Source organism: Meriones unguiculatus, chromosome 11 (genome assembly GCF_030254825.1).
Source record: "Meriones unguiculatus strain TT.TT164.6M chromosome 11, Bangor_MerUng_6.1, whole genome shotgun sequence".
NCBI classification, from domain to species: Eukaryota; Metazoa; Chordata; class Mammalia; order Rodentia; family Muridae; genus Meriones; species Meriones unguiculatus.
Window position 1 is genome coordinate 101,553,068 of NC_083359.1, and position 14,678 is coordinate 101,567,745.

Genomic DNA, 14,678 nt, shown 5'->3' on the forward strand with positions numbered 1-14,678 from the left:
CATGTAGTGAGACCTAAGGAGTCGTGGAGGAAAACCATGCAAAGCGCTAGAGAGAGCTCTGAAGAGTTCTGCCAGTCTACAAAGACAGGTGTGGAATAGGAAAGGGAGCCAAGCCAGTCTGTCGCATCGTCCTTAATCTTAGCGTTCATTTTTATCCTCTGTATGTTCTTACTTGTTTAATTAAAGTATCAAAGCTTCTTGGGAATAATACTGGAAAAAAAAGTTAGTGACTCAAGAAACACAGCCTTCAAGGGGATAAGAGACAGTTTATTATGTATGGAGCCAATTTGAATGCCCAAGGCTCAGGAAACATGGAGCCAAGTTACTCCAGGGTCTATGTTTCTACAGGAAGCAGTTTCATGAAGCTTCATAGTAGTATGGTAAAGAAAGTCATACATCAAGGCAATTTTAAAAAACTGGTGGGTACATCAGAGAAGTAGTTACGTGGGCAGTCTCTGCTATAGGTCTCAGATGCTGTCTGATGACATTCTTAGATGTTAGATTAATAGACTATAAATGGTTTTCATTAGTCACCAGGTGTTACTCTGACATAGAGGTGGGCTAAGAATGGCTATTTAGGGGCCTAAAATTAGCCCAAGATTTGGACCAAGCCAAGATAGTCCAAGCCCTGGACCTGCATCCTTCCAATCTCTCCAAATCACTGCAGTTCTAGACAGTCTTCAGATGGCTTCTGCCTAGGGATTCTTGTTTAGAGTTAGGCAGTGGACACTGAGACACTGTTGGGCATATTTTTTGTAGTATTTGGATTTTTTTTAATGGGTAGTTCAGAGCATCCTGTAAGCAATTCTGTATTCTGTTGCTTGCCACCGTGTGTTAAGAGTCAATGGCTATATACGACTCACAATTTATCAAACGATTTAATGTTTAACGTGGGCTGTTTTTCAGTTCTCTGTATTGCTATTGTAGTCATGCTAACAATGGGCCGTGGTACAGAGAAGAGTTTATTTAGACTTTGCTCAGATATAATAGGCAGTGAAGCCTTGGCTGGAGGTGCTCGCGTGTGACTGGAGTTGATAAAAGCAACAGACAGAAGGGAAGTAGGGTAATGTGGACTCAGATTAATGTGGTCAGAGGAAGCAGTGAGTGGAATTAAAGGGAGCAGAGTCTGGTGGAGGTGGGCTTGGTCTGGGGCCTGGGAAGAGTTTCGAGGAGTTGGCTTGAGGGAGAGCTGGTCCTTAGCCATGTAAGGAGACTGATAGGCTGTCAATTGGCTAGATGGTACCAGGTGGAGAAGTGATTAGGGAACAAAGGATCTAGGAGGGATAGCTTAGAATCGCTGGCCCCGGAGAAGGACAGGCCAGGGTAGGGCAGCTGTGTGATTAGGCTGCTGTTGAAAAGCTCTGAGAAGAAAGACTGAAGAGATGACTGGACCCAGTCCACAGAAGGACCAAGATAGGTCTGAGCTTGCAATTCAGGGCAGAGGTTTAGGGGAGTGGTGGTGAGGTGTAGGCCAGGACAGTCCCTATGGGGTCAGACAGTTGGGAGTCTGTTTCCTCCCTGTAAAATGGGCACTGACCAGTTTTTGTTTGTCAACTTGCTTATCTTTATGTGTCCATGTGTGTCTGCCTGCTTACATATGTGTGCACTACATGCCTGCAGTGCTGATGGAGGCCACCAGATCCGCTGGAATGAGTTACAGAAGGCTGTGAGCTGCCGTGGGTGCTGGGGACTGAACCTGGGCTCACCCTGCCCCGCTTCCTTCATTTCAACAAAGAGCAAAGTTGGCAGCAGGGAGAGCACTTTGCAATTAGAGCGCAGCCAGGAGGACCTGGCTGCATGCTGCTAGCTAGTGATGTCTAGAGTGGCCTCTGCCGTTTGGGAGGGGCCACCTGAGACCCTTCCCTCGGTTTACTAAGGCAGGACCCCACCCTCCCTCCCTCCAGGGTCTCCTAGCTTCATGCTTCAAACATCTTATGACCTGCCTCAATCCTAGTCCATCTTTAGTCCTTCCCCTACACTCACCTGTAGTCCTGAGACATCCATCCCTCTCTATCCCTCAGTGTTGAACAGAGGAAGCTCTTGCTAGTGACCCGAGTTAGCTCCACATTCCCTCTCCAACCTCTTAGCCTTCCCAGCCCACTCTAGCTGTGTTTGAGAAATCCAGCTATTACATGACATGGTGCTGTAATTCCCAAACTGTGGAGGTGGCGACAGGAGGACCGGGAATTCAAGGCCAATGTTAGCCATATAGTTACGAGTCTATCTAGACTGTATGATTCCGTTATATTCCCAGCCCCTGAAAAAAAAAAATCTGCCCCCTAAACTGTCTGTGAAATACTAGGTAGCATTTTCCCATTAGGCACCTTCTTCCTTTCCCATTTTGTGATTCTTTTAAGGATCACCAGTGACAGGCCCAACCCTAGATTAGTGATTGAATATGTGGGTTTTCTCATCTCCTGTGCTCGCTTCCCATCCCCTTGGGAGCTGGCCTAAGTGATGGAGCCAACAATGATACAAGACCCTTCCCCAAAGCCTTCCTAAACAGGACAAAGAAGCAGGTGAAATTAGAGCTGCCCTTTCTGGTCGAATGACTGGAACTTCTGACCTAAAGTTTTAAAACATTATATAATTTCATAATTTAACTGTAGGCAAGATGGCTTCTTGCTGTATGAGTGTGCAGAACAGTAGACCTCGGTGAAGAACCCAGCTGTAACCCTGTGTGCTCATAAACCCTCCCACGGGGCTGCCCTCTAGGAAGAAAAACAAGGTGTGCTGTGGCTGCATCGCAACTCTTTATTAACAGTATGTTTGGAAGGAGATAAGGCAATATGTTTAGTCTGTTGCTAGCATTTGTCCAAGATAAAGAAGCCAGCTTGTTTAAGAAGAACTTCTAAGTCCTGTCTTCCCCAGCAGTATGCACAATGCCTGGGGTTAGTGAAGTACATAAAATTCGAGGCAGCCAACAGTTTGTCCTTTATCATGATCTTGCAAACTGGACACCTGGTTCCGCTGGTGAGGAGCAGAATGCTCTCACTACTCATAAGACTTAAGACTTAAATGTGTAAGGCCAAATACGGTCAAGGACTTGAGTTTAAGAATGACTTGCTGTTCATGAAGGGTATAAAAACCATCTTTTGTTAGAACCAAATTATGGATGCATTTTTTAAATTGACATTTATTTTTTGAGACAGAGTCTTGCTCAGGTTGGCCTTGTCTCAGACTTCTGTTGTACCAGTCACCACTCTTGGCTCCTGGATTCTTTAGATGTCTCCACCAGGCTATTTCAGGATGCTTCATTGTATTTCCTGAGTTTGCTCAGGGCAAGTGGTAGTCCCTGGGCTGCTGTGGCAGACGCCACCACTGCGTTTTAAAACTTAATTTCTTTTAAAGTTCCTATCAAGGCCTTGTGGCCTCAGAGACTGACTTACTGTTTGCCCAGTTATTTAAACCTCTCTGCATTCCTTTCTGATTTAATATTGCTATGAACAGGAAAATGTGTGGACTTAAAAAGTATATACTATTTACAAACATAAAGCTTTTTTTGAGCTTCCTAAGGGTTATGCAATTCATTTGCATTTGGCTTAATGATACACAAATCTTTGATATGTGAAAATTCATCTATCTCAGATGGTTATATTCTTCTTTAATATCCGATTAAGTAAATGTTCCCTTAAGTTCAAGGTCCAGATACAAAGTGTTTAGAAGGTCAGGCGTTGACTGTTTTCTTCCATTAGAAGTCTTCAGGCGTGTAACCTCAGAGTACTGTAAAACTCAGCCACTGTGTAAAGAGAAGAACCAGTCATTCAGGGACCATCAGTAAAACGAAAGACTTTCTATTCTGGAAGACAGCTGAACCCAAAAGCTTACCAAGAGCTAAGACATCAGTGTCCTAGCAGTTCATTCTACCTACCTTCCGGAGTCTAGTTTTAGCAGTTTGGTGATTGGTGTGATTGGAGCTGGTGGTTGTTGGAGTGCTGAGTGAATGAGGGTGACATTCAAATAATATAGGAACCAGCATTTTTATACCTCTGCCTCAGCACAACACATCAGAGGTTGGTTTGGGGGCTGGTGTGTGGTGGTGCATACGAGGGAGGCAGAGGCAAGCAGATTTCTATGAATTTGAGGCTAGCCCAGTCTACATAGAGAATTCCGGGACAGCTAGGGCTACATAGTGAGAACCTGTCTCAAAAGGAAAAAAAAAATGTTTGAGATGTGGACATCCAGAAACCACTGTTTTCAGCCTTGGCTCTGTATTGGAGTGAGAAGCACTCTGTCAGACTCTTACGTCCATGTAGAATACACCAAGTCATCAGGACTCTGGCAAAGACCCCTGGGGTGATGTAACCCACAGCTGAGGTTGAAAATCAAGAAAAGCACTGCATAATTAAGGGGTGACTTTCTAGACATGGCTCCTCCTGGGCAACATCTCCAAAGAGATCTTTAGGAACTTGTGGAGGGCAAGTGAAAAGGAGGGTGGCAGAAACATGTCCCTTAGGGAGTGGGAAGGGGCTGGTTGGAGTAGAAAGGCCAGTATCTGTGAGCAGGGAGTGGGGTGGGTAAGTGGGGTGAGCCTTTCGTTATCAAGGTGACGAGAGCATGTCCTATGTTTTGTTTTTGGTGGAGATGCCTACCACACTGACTTAGACTGATCTCAGAGATGTGTGTTGCTGAGGTCCAGACGCATACGCCCGTACGGCATATGACAAATGCGTGCATTGTTGTTAGTTTCATTTTAAAGCGGGGAGAGAGAGTAGAGAGAAGCATTGGTCTTAGAAAATGCTTTAAGTAGATATGTCCTAAGAACGGCCCAACCTGAATTCCATCCGAAGGGTTTCCTTCTACCAGCCCATGCTCTCAAATGCCAATCGGTTCTTTCCTCAGCCATCTGGTCTACCCAGTTATCTTAGTGTAACCTGGTGCTTATGCTCCAGTCAAAGCCCATGGGACAAGAGACCCAGGTATATTTTTCTAGGCTGGAGAATCAGCAAGTGGTTCGGAAATAGCAAGTCAAAATGCGTCATGGGACTTTACAGCCATTTACAGGCCTATCGTGAACAGACCAGAAAAAAATTGAGAAGCAAAATTTTCAAACATGTCACCTGCCAGGTGGTGGTTAGTGCATGGTTGTAATCCCAGCATTCGGGAGGCAGAGGCAGGCGGGTCTCTGTGAGTGTGAGGCCAGCCTGCTCTACAGAGGGAGTTCCAAGTCAGCCAGGGCTACACAGAGAAACCTTGTCTCAAAAAAAAAAAAAACAAAACAAAGAAAAGAATGTCACCCTAGGAACAGCCTGCTCAGGTCACCCCAGGGACAGCTTTTCAGGTCACCCTAGGAACAATCTATTTAGCCTTGTTACCCCCAACCAGCCTGTCCTGACCCATCTTCCACCAGCCTTCCCGGGAGCCAAGGCTGGCATGAGCTGCTGACTCACAGAGATAAGGTCAAGCGTTATCGTCCCAGTGTTCTCCGGATCCAGCTCCTTGAAGATCTCTGTGGAGGGAGGACAGGGGTGTGAAAAATGAGGGAGCAAAAGTACAGATTCCAGCACCATCCAGTTTGGCAGCTGATTCTTGTTGGATGCCACCAGCGACTACTCTTTCCTGCTTTCTCAGCTTAACAAAGGGGAAGTTTATTATCAACCCTCGGGACACATTTAGTGACTGCCCCCTGCTAGAGACAAGACAGGTGAGTGGTCCTCAACCTCCCGAACGCTGCCATCCTTCAATCCAGTTCCTCATGTTGTGGTGACCCTAGCCATTAAAAGATTTTCATGGCTACTTTGTAATCAAAAGCTTGCTTCTGTTATGAACTGTAATATAAAATCTGGGTCTTCCTACGGTTTTAGGCGGCCCCTGTGAAAGGGGTCACTACCCACAGGTTGAGAACCACTGAGAGAGGCCTAACTCCTAGTGAACGGAATGGAAAGAGCCACTTACTGAATAGCACTTCCAGCCGAACCAAACAGCGAACAAAACTGTTAAAATCGATGATGAGTTCCTCATCGGCAAACCGGGCAACAATGACTTGGTGGAGTTGATAGGGCAGCTTGAAACCTGGAGGTGAGCGGACAAACGCCATCAGCTGAGGGTCGGACCCACCATCCAGCTCTGCTCCCACGCTGGGGAGCCGACGTGAACCACACACACACCCCCTCTCCCATTACTTTATTTATATGTTCTTGAAGTCTGTTTTTACATGTGTGTACCTGCTCTCCTGTGTGTGCGGCACCTGTATGTAGTGCCTGCAGAAGCCAGCAGAGGGCGCCGGCTCCGAGAGTGCTGGAGAGACTTACAGGTGGTCGTGAGCTGCCCGGTGTGGGTATTGGGAACCAGTCCGTCCTCTGTGAGAGCAGCAAATACTCTCAACCACCAAAGCGGCTCCCCGCACTGTGTGACACTTTAAATTACCCCTGCAACTGCCTTTGTCCACGGGCGGTGTGGCGGCTTGAATTCTGCAATGTAGTCCCTTCTGATATTTATTTTGTTTCTAAACTATTCCATCGCCCTGTTCTGTTTCCTAACAAGTGAAGCTTTTGCCTGTTCTTTTGCAATGGTCCTGCTGCTCTGTATTGACAGCCATGATCCCATTTTTTTTTTTTTTTTTTTTTTTTTTTTTTTTACCATTTAGTTTGAAATCATCTTGGAGATTAGCTTCTTCCCAGATTTAGGTGGCAGACTGATTGTGGCAAAATGATTAATATTAATTCTTCCTTGTAAACAGAAAAGGAACTTTAACAGGCCCAGGCTGTCTGGGCGTAGCTACATTTCCCAGCTTTCCTTGCAGCTGTATGAGTCCTTGGGAGCAAGTTCTGGCCAATAGTGTGAGTGAGCAGAAGTCATGGGTGCGCCTTCAAAAGCAAGGAGTCCTTTGTGTGTTGATCTCTTGACAGCATGTGATGGTGGTGACCTGTTGTCCCAGATCCCTAAACAGTGGATAGGAGGAGCCTGGAGTTCTAACAGCAGGAGGCCCCATCTCAGCCCTGGCTGCTTGAGGGGGGACCTGTTTAAACCACTCTTGTTCGGAGTCTTGTGTAGTCAGATTTGTCCTCGAAGCATAGAAGTCTCCTTTGGTGGTATTTGCTAGGTTCACATCCTAGTTATGATGTGTGTTCTGCTGGGGCCTTCCTGAAGGCTGAGCTGACACGGTCGGATTCTACCAAATCAGGTCTGCAGGGAAGAGTGTGAGGAGTATGGACACACATGCGCGCGCGCGTGCACGCACACTATGAGCTGGCTTTGCATGCTTGCTCTGAGAGGCTGTTCCAGGCAAAACTTGGATTCCAGAGGATGCCAAGTGCAGAGCTTCCAGGAAGGCAGGTAATTCTAGCAGTCAGTCAGTCTTTTTGAGGGGAAAGGAGAAGGATGTGTTTGTATGTTCTTCTGGACCAGTGCCTGCTTTATGTCACAGCTCACTGGTTTGTCTAATTTTTTTTTTTTTTTTTTTTTTTTTTTGTGGTGCTGGGGATAGAACCCAGAACCTTGTGCACGGTAGGCAAGATGTGCCTCTGAGCTACACCCCCAGACCCACCAACAAAGCTTTCTGTCCTACGGTATAGAATGAGGCTTCATGGGAACCATGAGGGGGCGTGAGTGTGAAGGGTTACCTGCTTCTTCCAAAGCTTTCCGCATCTCGTAGGAGTTCATCGTCCCAGACCTGTCAACGTCGGCTTCTCGGTAAATTTTCTGGAACATGCAAAATGCTTATTAGAACCATGACACAAAGCCAAACAGGTATGACGGTGCCTGGAAGATGTGTGCCGAGTGGGCGTGAAGGCCTCCATCTCCACGCTTCCAGTTTGGCCTTACTAGAATCACTCTCACCTTCAACGCCTGCTAATGCTTTTGCCTTTTTCTACCACCTGATTTCTCAGTGTGCCCATCAAATCACCTAGTCAGTCAGCACAGGCCTACATTACGTTTTACATGCGACTTGCCACAAACCCAAGCTACAAAAGGCCATGCAGCAAACTCCTGACGGTGACCTCATTTCTGGCCACCAAAGCAGGCAAAGGAAAGGACAAGGCTGCTTCCCTTGCAAAGCCCTTGCTTAGTTTGCTGGTTTGGCATAGCCAGATCTCTACTCGTGCTGAGATCTACCCTGGATAAAGTTCGATTCCCTTGGAAATGGGAGCCTACTCTTCAGAGGAGTTGCATCTTAAAGGTCAAGCCTAGAATGCCCCCCTCCCCAGCACTGATCCACCCAGCCCAGGGTACCCAGGACCCTACTTGGTATTTCTGAATCTTCGTCCAGAGGATGTAGAACTCCTTCAGGCCCAGCTTGCCGCTCCCATCTTCCTGCCCTCGGTCAAGGAAAATTCAAATGCCATCTGGTTGGCCTACAGGCTGGGCCTGCTGTTCCTCCCAACACATACACAGGGAGCTTTGGCAGAAGGCTTTGCCTGCTGCTTTCACCCTCAAAAAAGGCAGCAGGAAGGGTGTGACAGTGTCACAGAACCTTGGGCTATTCCGTACTGAGCATCAGAAATGGAGAGGAGCACAGCTACTCTGGCCTGGGGACAGGTAGGCAGCCCAGGGGGACGAGGCCAAAGAGAAAGAATGACAGTATGACAGTATAGGCAGACCCTTACCTTCAGGTCTAGAAACTTTTTTTTTTTTTTTTGAGATAGTCTTGCTATGTAGTCCACACTGGCCTCAAACTGGAAATCCTCCTGCCTCAGCCCCACCATGTGCTGGGGTACCACCACACATGGTTTTAGAAGGAGATCTTGCCACAGACACAGATCCTTATCAGACACATTCTGGTTTAGGGAAGCTCTGCTTAGGAGAATTAGGAGAACACGATCCCTCAAGAAGCCACCAAAGCTGCTCTGGGCTGAGATGGTGGGTGTATGGCCCAGGTTTCCAGCCCCAGACCTGACAGGTCTGTCTGTCTGCACCCCAAGCCTATGAAGGCAGCTGGACTCACTGTCCTCTGCCCGGGGAAGCAGTCTCTGTTCTCTGGAGCACGTTAAAGGATACATCCAGCATGTCAACCATGATTTTACAGGTCTCGATGCTGAAGCCATTCGACTTGATATCTTGGCCTAAAAGACAAAATAAGCATGTTGAGGAAAGCCTTCCAGACGAGCACTGCCTGACACTTTCTACAAGGATAGACACGTCCTTCCTCTGTGCTGGCCACTACGACAGCTGCCTGGATTACCTTAGCCACATATGGTAATTGGCTGTTGAACTGGGGTAGCACAGAGGATCTTGCACAGGCGTGGCCTCTCTTTATACCTATCATGGACAAACAGGGCTTTGCTATTAAAATAAGCAAGTGAAAGAATCAAGAATGACTGGACCGGGGTTTTGTTTTGTTTTGGACAGCGCTTTGCAACTGAGCTCAGGCAGGCTTCAAACTCACACTTCTGCCTCACAAGTGCTGGGGTCATAGGCATGGGCTCCCGCACCTGGATGTGGCTGAACCTTTAAATGCTGACAGGGTGGAAAACTGCATGTGGTCACACACCACCAACGGGCGGGCATGTGTGTTCGCTGTAGGCTCTGAGCAGGAGAGGAAGACAACTGCTCCACCTGCCCATCTGCAGACAGTTGTGTCCCCGCTGACTGTCCTGTGCCACTGGTGGTGATAACTGGTCTGAGACTCTTGTCACACACCCCACAGACCATGAGATCAACTCTGTGTGTGTGTGTGTGCAGTGAGGATGATGGTAATGTTGGGTATTATGTGTTTGCATGTGTGAATATGGATCTCTGTGTGTATCATGGCACATGCATGGAGTCAGGACAGCCTTAGGTGTTGCTCCTTGCCTTTCATCTTCTTTGAATGGGCTCTCTTCCTTGTTAGCCCTGTATATGCTAGACTGGCAAGCCCACAAGCTTCTGAGGACCCCTGACTCCATCTCTCATCTCACGACAGGAACACTGGGATTGCAGGTGTGTGCTACTGTGCCTGGATTTACCTAGGTTCTGGGGATTCCAACTCAGGCCCTCAGACCAGCGTGGCAAGCACTCTACCCCCATAGCCATCCCTCCAGGCCACAGGGAACAACCCTTCTGGTGCTGAGGCTGTAGAATATTTGGAACTAGTCTATCTCAAACTTGTTCCACTAGACACCAACCCATTCTCCAGTATGAGCATGGGGCTGTGTGGGGACACTTAGGCAGAAGGCTGGAGTCACCAGGGGCCTGAGCTCAGAGGCACGTGCACAGCACACACTTTTCCCTCAACTAGGAGCAGGCTGGGCCAAGCATGGCTTAGCTCTTCCTGCACTCCAGCTGTGTGGGACAAAGTGACTCTATCTTCTGCATGCACCGCAGCCCACATCTGAGGAGCCCTGTGACCACCCTCGTGCCTGGCAGCCACAAGGGTAGACACTATTCTCTTGTCCTGGAAGAGGGAGAGTGTAGCTGGGCCGGCCCGGGGGAAGCCCTGCACTGGCCTGCCTGGATGCTGGCTCCAGCCATCCTCACTCTGACAGCCGAGTGAACCACAGATGCTATCTTGTAGTTGTTTGTAGCCCATTGTTTCCTGTGAGGGACCCACGCCAAGCATGGGAGACTCTACAGACCTTGGGCTCTTTTTTGGCTTTAAAACAAGGATTTACTTTTATCCTGAGGGGTCAAGTGGAAGGCCATCTGATTTGGTGTCAGATGGAACAGCAACCCCTGGAGGCCAACCCCTGGTGGGACATCCATGATGACAGATTAGAGCTGATACTTGGGATGTCACAATGTCTGTTTCTTAAGCACATGACTTCAGGCATTGCACACTAACTACTGCATACACCAGAAGCAGGATGTTTGTAATGATTTGAGGGGGGAAAAAGAAGAGGGAACTCTTCTCTCTCGGTGAGCAACAGTAGGGGAAATGGGCACTAGTCTTTGGATTTTTATTTATTTAAGAGCTGGCATGGTGGATCACACCTATAATTCCAATTCTCAGGAGCACAAGGCAGGAGGATTGCTGCAGGATCATGACGAGCTTAGGCTACATTTTGGGTACAAGGAGGTCATTCTAGGTTATAGAATGAGACCATGTCTCAAAGCAAAAAAGGTCATCAAGATGGCTTAGCAGGTAAATGTGCTTGTCACAAGGCCTGATGACCTAAGTTCGATATCTAGAACCCACACAGTAGAAGGAGAAAACCTGTTCCTGCAAGATGTCTGCTGACCTCTACATGTGTGCTGTGGCATGAATGTTCATGCACACACACATGCACACATATGTACACACATATACATGTAAAAATAAGAGCTATAGGGGACATGAGAGATGGCTCAGTGGTTAAGAGCACTGGCTGCTCTTCCTCAGGATCTGGGTTTAATTCCCAGCACCCACATGGCAGCTCACAATTGTCTGTAACTCCAGTTCCAGGGGATCTGGCTTCCTCACACTAATGCACATAAAATAGAATTAAATAAATGATTACAAATAAGAGCTGTATTTTTAAAAAGCAAAACCAAAAGCAAAGCAAAATAAAACAAAACACAACAACAATAAGAAAACCAATAGCTACAAGCTAAAAAAGAAAGGTTGACAATAACCTTGGCTCTACCTCATTCTCCAGCCTCTTAACTAGTCAGTATAAGAACTTCCATTTACAGCACAAAGGCTCTGTGACAGGCAGGTTTTATATGTCACATCATGAAGTACTGGGAAGAGGAAGTCAGATGGGGGATGGTGGTGGGGGAGGATCAGACAGGTGGTCTCACTTGGTTTACATCACAGAGCTCATAAGTAGAAGAATTTGGATTTGATCTGCCATCTCTAGACCCAGGAACCTTTGCTCTTTGGCATTACTTCACTTAGACCCTCCTCTGTCCCATGGGGCTGGGAGTGCAAAGGCTTTACTAACGTAGGAGCAGAGAGGGACAGTTTAGCCACAGCTGCTGACGTGTGCCTGAAGGAAGGAGTCCCCGAGTCCCCTTGTGTCCACAGGGGGAGGAGTATGATGAGAGATTTGCAAAGGGGCACTTACGCTTGGCTAGAACTCTCCTCAAGATGGTCTGCAGCTCAAAGGCAGAGATCTCAGCATCCTGTGGACAAACGGCCAGAACATTGTAACTGCGCTCTGTGGGAGCGGGTGAACCACAGTGAACATCTTAGGTGAATCTTGTCCTCATTGCTAAAGCCCCAAGTGATGCTGGTGCAGCGGCTGTCCCCAGCCTTGCACTGAGTACCACCCTGGCTTGTGTTTAGCACACTCGAGGTGGAGTCAGTCACCCTTTCTCTGTGGCAGGGAACGCGCTCATGATCTTCCCCAGCCTAGTTCTCCCACACCATTCCTCCTACTAGGCAGGCCTTCTCCATTCTCTACAACTCAGATCTTGGGCTTTCGGAAGTGGTTTAAGATCAGCCATCTCCAAAATGGCTCAGCACCTCTCTGGGGCCATTTGCCAGGGCTCCTCAGACAGGGTCCAGCTGAGGGGTGTTTGTGAGATTTGTGTAATCTAGACAAGGCCCAGGTGTGTGTGGAGGGATCTATGTAGTTCAGTCAGCGGGAATAGTAAGTTTCTCTGAGGCCCCTTCCCTTGAGAAATGGGGTGGGGAGGGAGTGGGAGGGAAACAGGTGGTACCGCTTAGCATGTTGATGAGTGTGTGGCTAAACAGGGGAGGGCTTCATGGTAACACTAGAGAGAGCTACATGATGCAGAAGGACACTTCTGGAATTGCTGGGAGGAAGGGGCTGACTGGCTTTGCAGTGGCACTGTAGGGCTGGGGGACTGTTTTAAGAAAAAGAAAAGCAATGCTTTGGCGTGAACTGCTTACAATCTGGAGGAATGGGACCGTTCCATCTCAGGTATGTTCATGGGGGTCAAGACAGGGAATCAACTTTCATGTTGGCATGGAACAGAAAAAACAAAACAGCGTTGAAGTGAGCCAAGGATCTCAGGGAATGAAGAGCAGAGCCAGACTGACCTGAACAGAAGAGACCCTGGAAGCCATCAGAGGGCCTGACAGGATGTGAGCAAGGAGTGCTGAGCTAAGGGTCTGAGCAGTGACCAAAATTCCTCAGCTTTTGCTTGGCTTGTTTTCTTCCCAACTTTAATGGAAGTTTCTTCCGGGAACATCACTTTTCCTTTATGTCAGCAGGATTTTGGTGACACCTACCTCCCCTGCCAGCTGAACGAACAGCCTTCTGAACCCATCATCAATGTCCTCCTCATTGGCTTCAATCTAGAAGAGCAGTCAGAGAAACGGGCTATGGGTTAAAGTGAAGATTGACAAGTAGGTATCCTTTCCCTTCCCCAGCAGCCCCCCAACCAGCAATTTCCAGTCTTCCCATTCCCCAGGCAATTCTAAGAATACTGGGTTTACAGTGAATGGCACTGTGAAGAAGTAAATGTTTTGTTTTCTTTTGAGACACGGTCTCATATAAAGTTTTGGACATACAGGCTGGTCCAAAACTCTTAATGTAGTTGAGGATGGTCTTGAACTCTCCATCCTTTTGTCTCACCTCCCATATGCTGGGATTAGAGGTATGTGTCACCACACTTGTCTTTTAAGAATTTTTTCCTTCTTGAGGCAGGATCTCAAGAATCCAGGGTGGCCTTGAACTCACTATATAGCCAACGATGCTTTGAACTCTTCATCCTCTTGCATCTACTGCTTCAGTGCTGAGACTGCACTGTACACCACCACACCCAGCTAAGCTGTTTTGTTTTGTTTTGGCTGAAGCCCATGAGAGGAAGTGGAAACCACATGGCAGGGAGGTTACACTTTAACTTCTTGTAATTGCAATTATCTTTAATATTTAACTAAAATGACCTTGTCTGGTGTACTCCAACAGGAGCTAAGTGGAAGGCTATGGAACAGTTTTGTCAATGACAAGCCTTTTGGTATAAGCACCAGGCTTCAGCAACTATGACCCAATCAAAGAGTCACCTCAGGGCCTCAGAGAGAGGAAGGAAGAGACCTTCCTTTCTCTAGCCTGTAGTACTTCTACTTGGATTTGCTATAATTGGGCTTTGGGTGAAGTTCCTGAATTACATCCCTCAAAGCCTTCAGGATTTACCACAGAGTCACTCTTGGAACTCTCAGAAACTTGAGGACTCTTGTTATCCCGTGAATCCACTTTATCAATGATGAAAGTGAGGCTGAGCAAGGGGACTGACCAGAACCCAGCCTGTTCAGTGCAGCACTGGTGTTCTGTACTCACCATCCTCCCTGCCCCTGCACATGGAAAAACTGGCCTTTAATGAGCAAGAGACTGGCTGGCTGTAGCCTGGCTTTCAAACTGTGTTCACGCAGCCCAACGGGTGCCCAGGCCATTGCAGCGTTTTTGCTCTGTTGCATGCTGGGTATCCATCAGAATGAGTAGAATTAGAGAAATCGGGAAGAAATACCTCTTCAACGTTGGCTTCGATTTCATCATCGACAACTCTGGAAACAGAAGGGAAGTTTGTTATTAGAAGGGTGGAGGGGTGAACCAGAAGTATTGCAGAAGTCACCCTGTGAAACGGAACAGCAGTGTTTAAACTCAGCATGCTCCAGCAGAGGGGGGATCTCTGCACCCTGAGTTTCTGTGTTAGCACAGCCCCTTGGCAGCAGTCGCCCAGGAGGCAGAGATACTCTGTTGGTTTTGGGTCTTTATCAAACAGCACAGTCTTCCCATGTGGTATAGAGCAAGGGCTCTGGGGACGCGGTTAGCTTCTGGCTAGACATTTTCTTGACAGCTGCTTCTTTGTTTTGCTTTTTCTTTAAGTGCTGGAGCCTTGCAATGCTGAGCAAGTACCCTACCACTGAGCTACAT

The 14,678-nt window shown here is 47.7% G+C and overlaps 1 protein-coding gene across 1 annotated transcript in view; it reads right to left on the bottom strand.

Moving 5' to 3' along the window:
• Positions 1-2,734: 2,734 nt before the first annotated feature.
• Positions 2,735-14,678, bottom strand: part of Capn2 (calpain 2) — a 49,385-nt gene continuing 37,441 nt past the window's right edge. The window contains exons 13-21 of the mRNA XM_021633631.2: positions 14,272-14,308; positions 13,037-13,102; positions 11,904-11,961; positions 8,938-9,002; positions 8,185-8,253; positions 7,563-7,641; positions 5,896-6,012; positions 5,391-5,449; positions 2,735-3,739 (exon numbers count right to left, since the gene is read on the bottom strand). Coding sequence (XP_021489306.1) covers positions 3,716-3,739; positions 5,391-5,449; positions 5,896-6,012; positions 7,563-7,641; positions 8,185-8,253; positions 8,938-9,002; positions 11,904-11,961; positions 13,037-13,102; positions 14,272-14,308 — 574 coding nt within the window. The 3' untranslated portion in view covers positions 2,735-3,715. The remainder of the gene's footprint in view (positions 3,740-5,390; positions 5,450-5,895; positions 6,013-7,562; positions 7,642-8,184; positions 8,254-8,937; positions 9,003-11,903; positions 11,962-13,036; positions 13,103-14,271; positions 14,309-14,678) is intronic.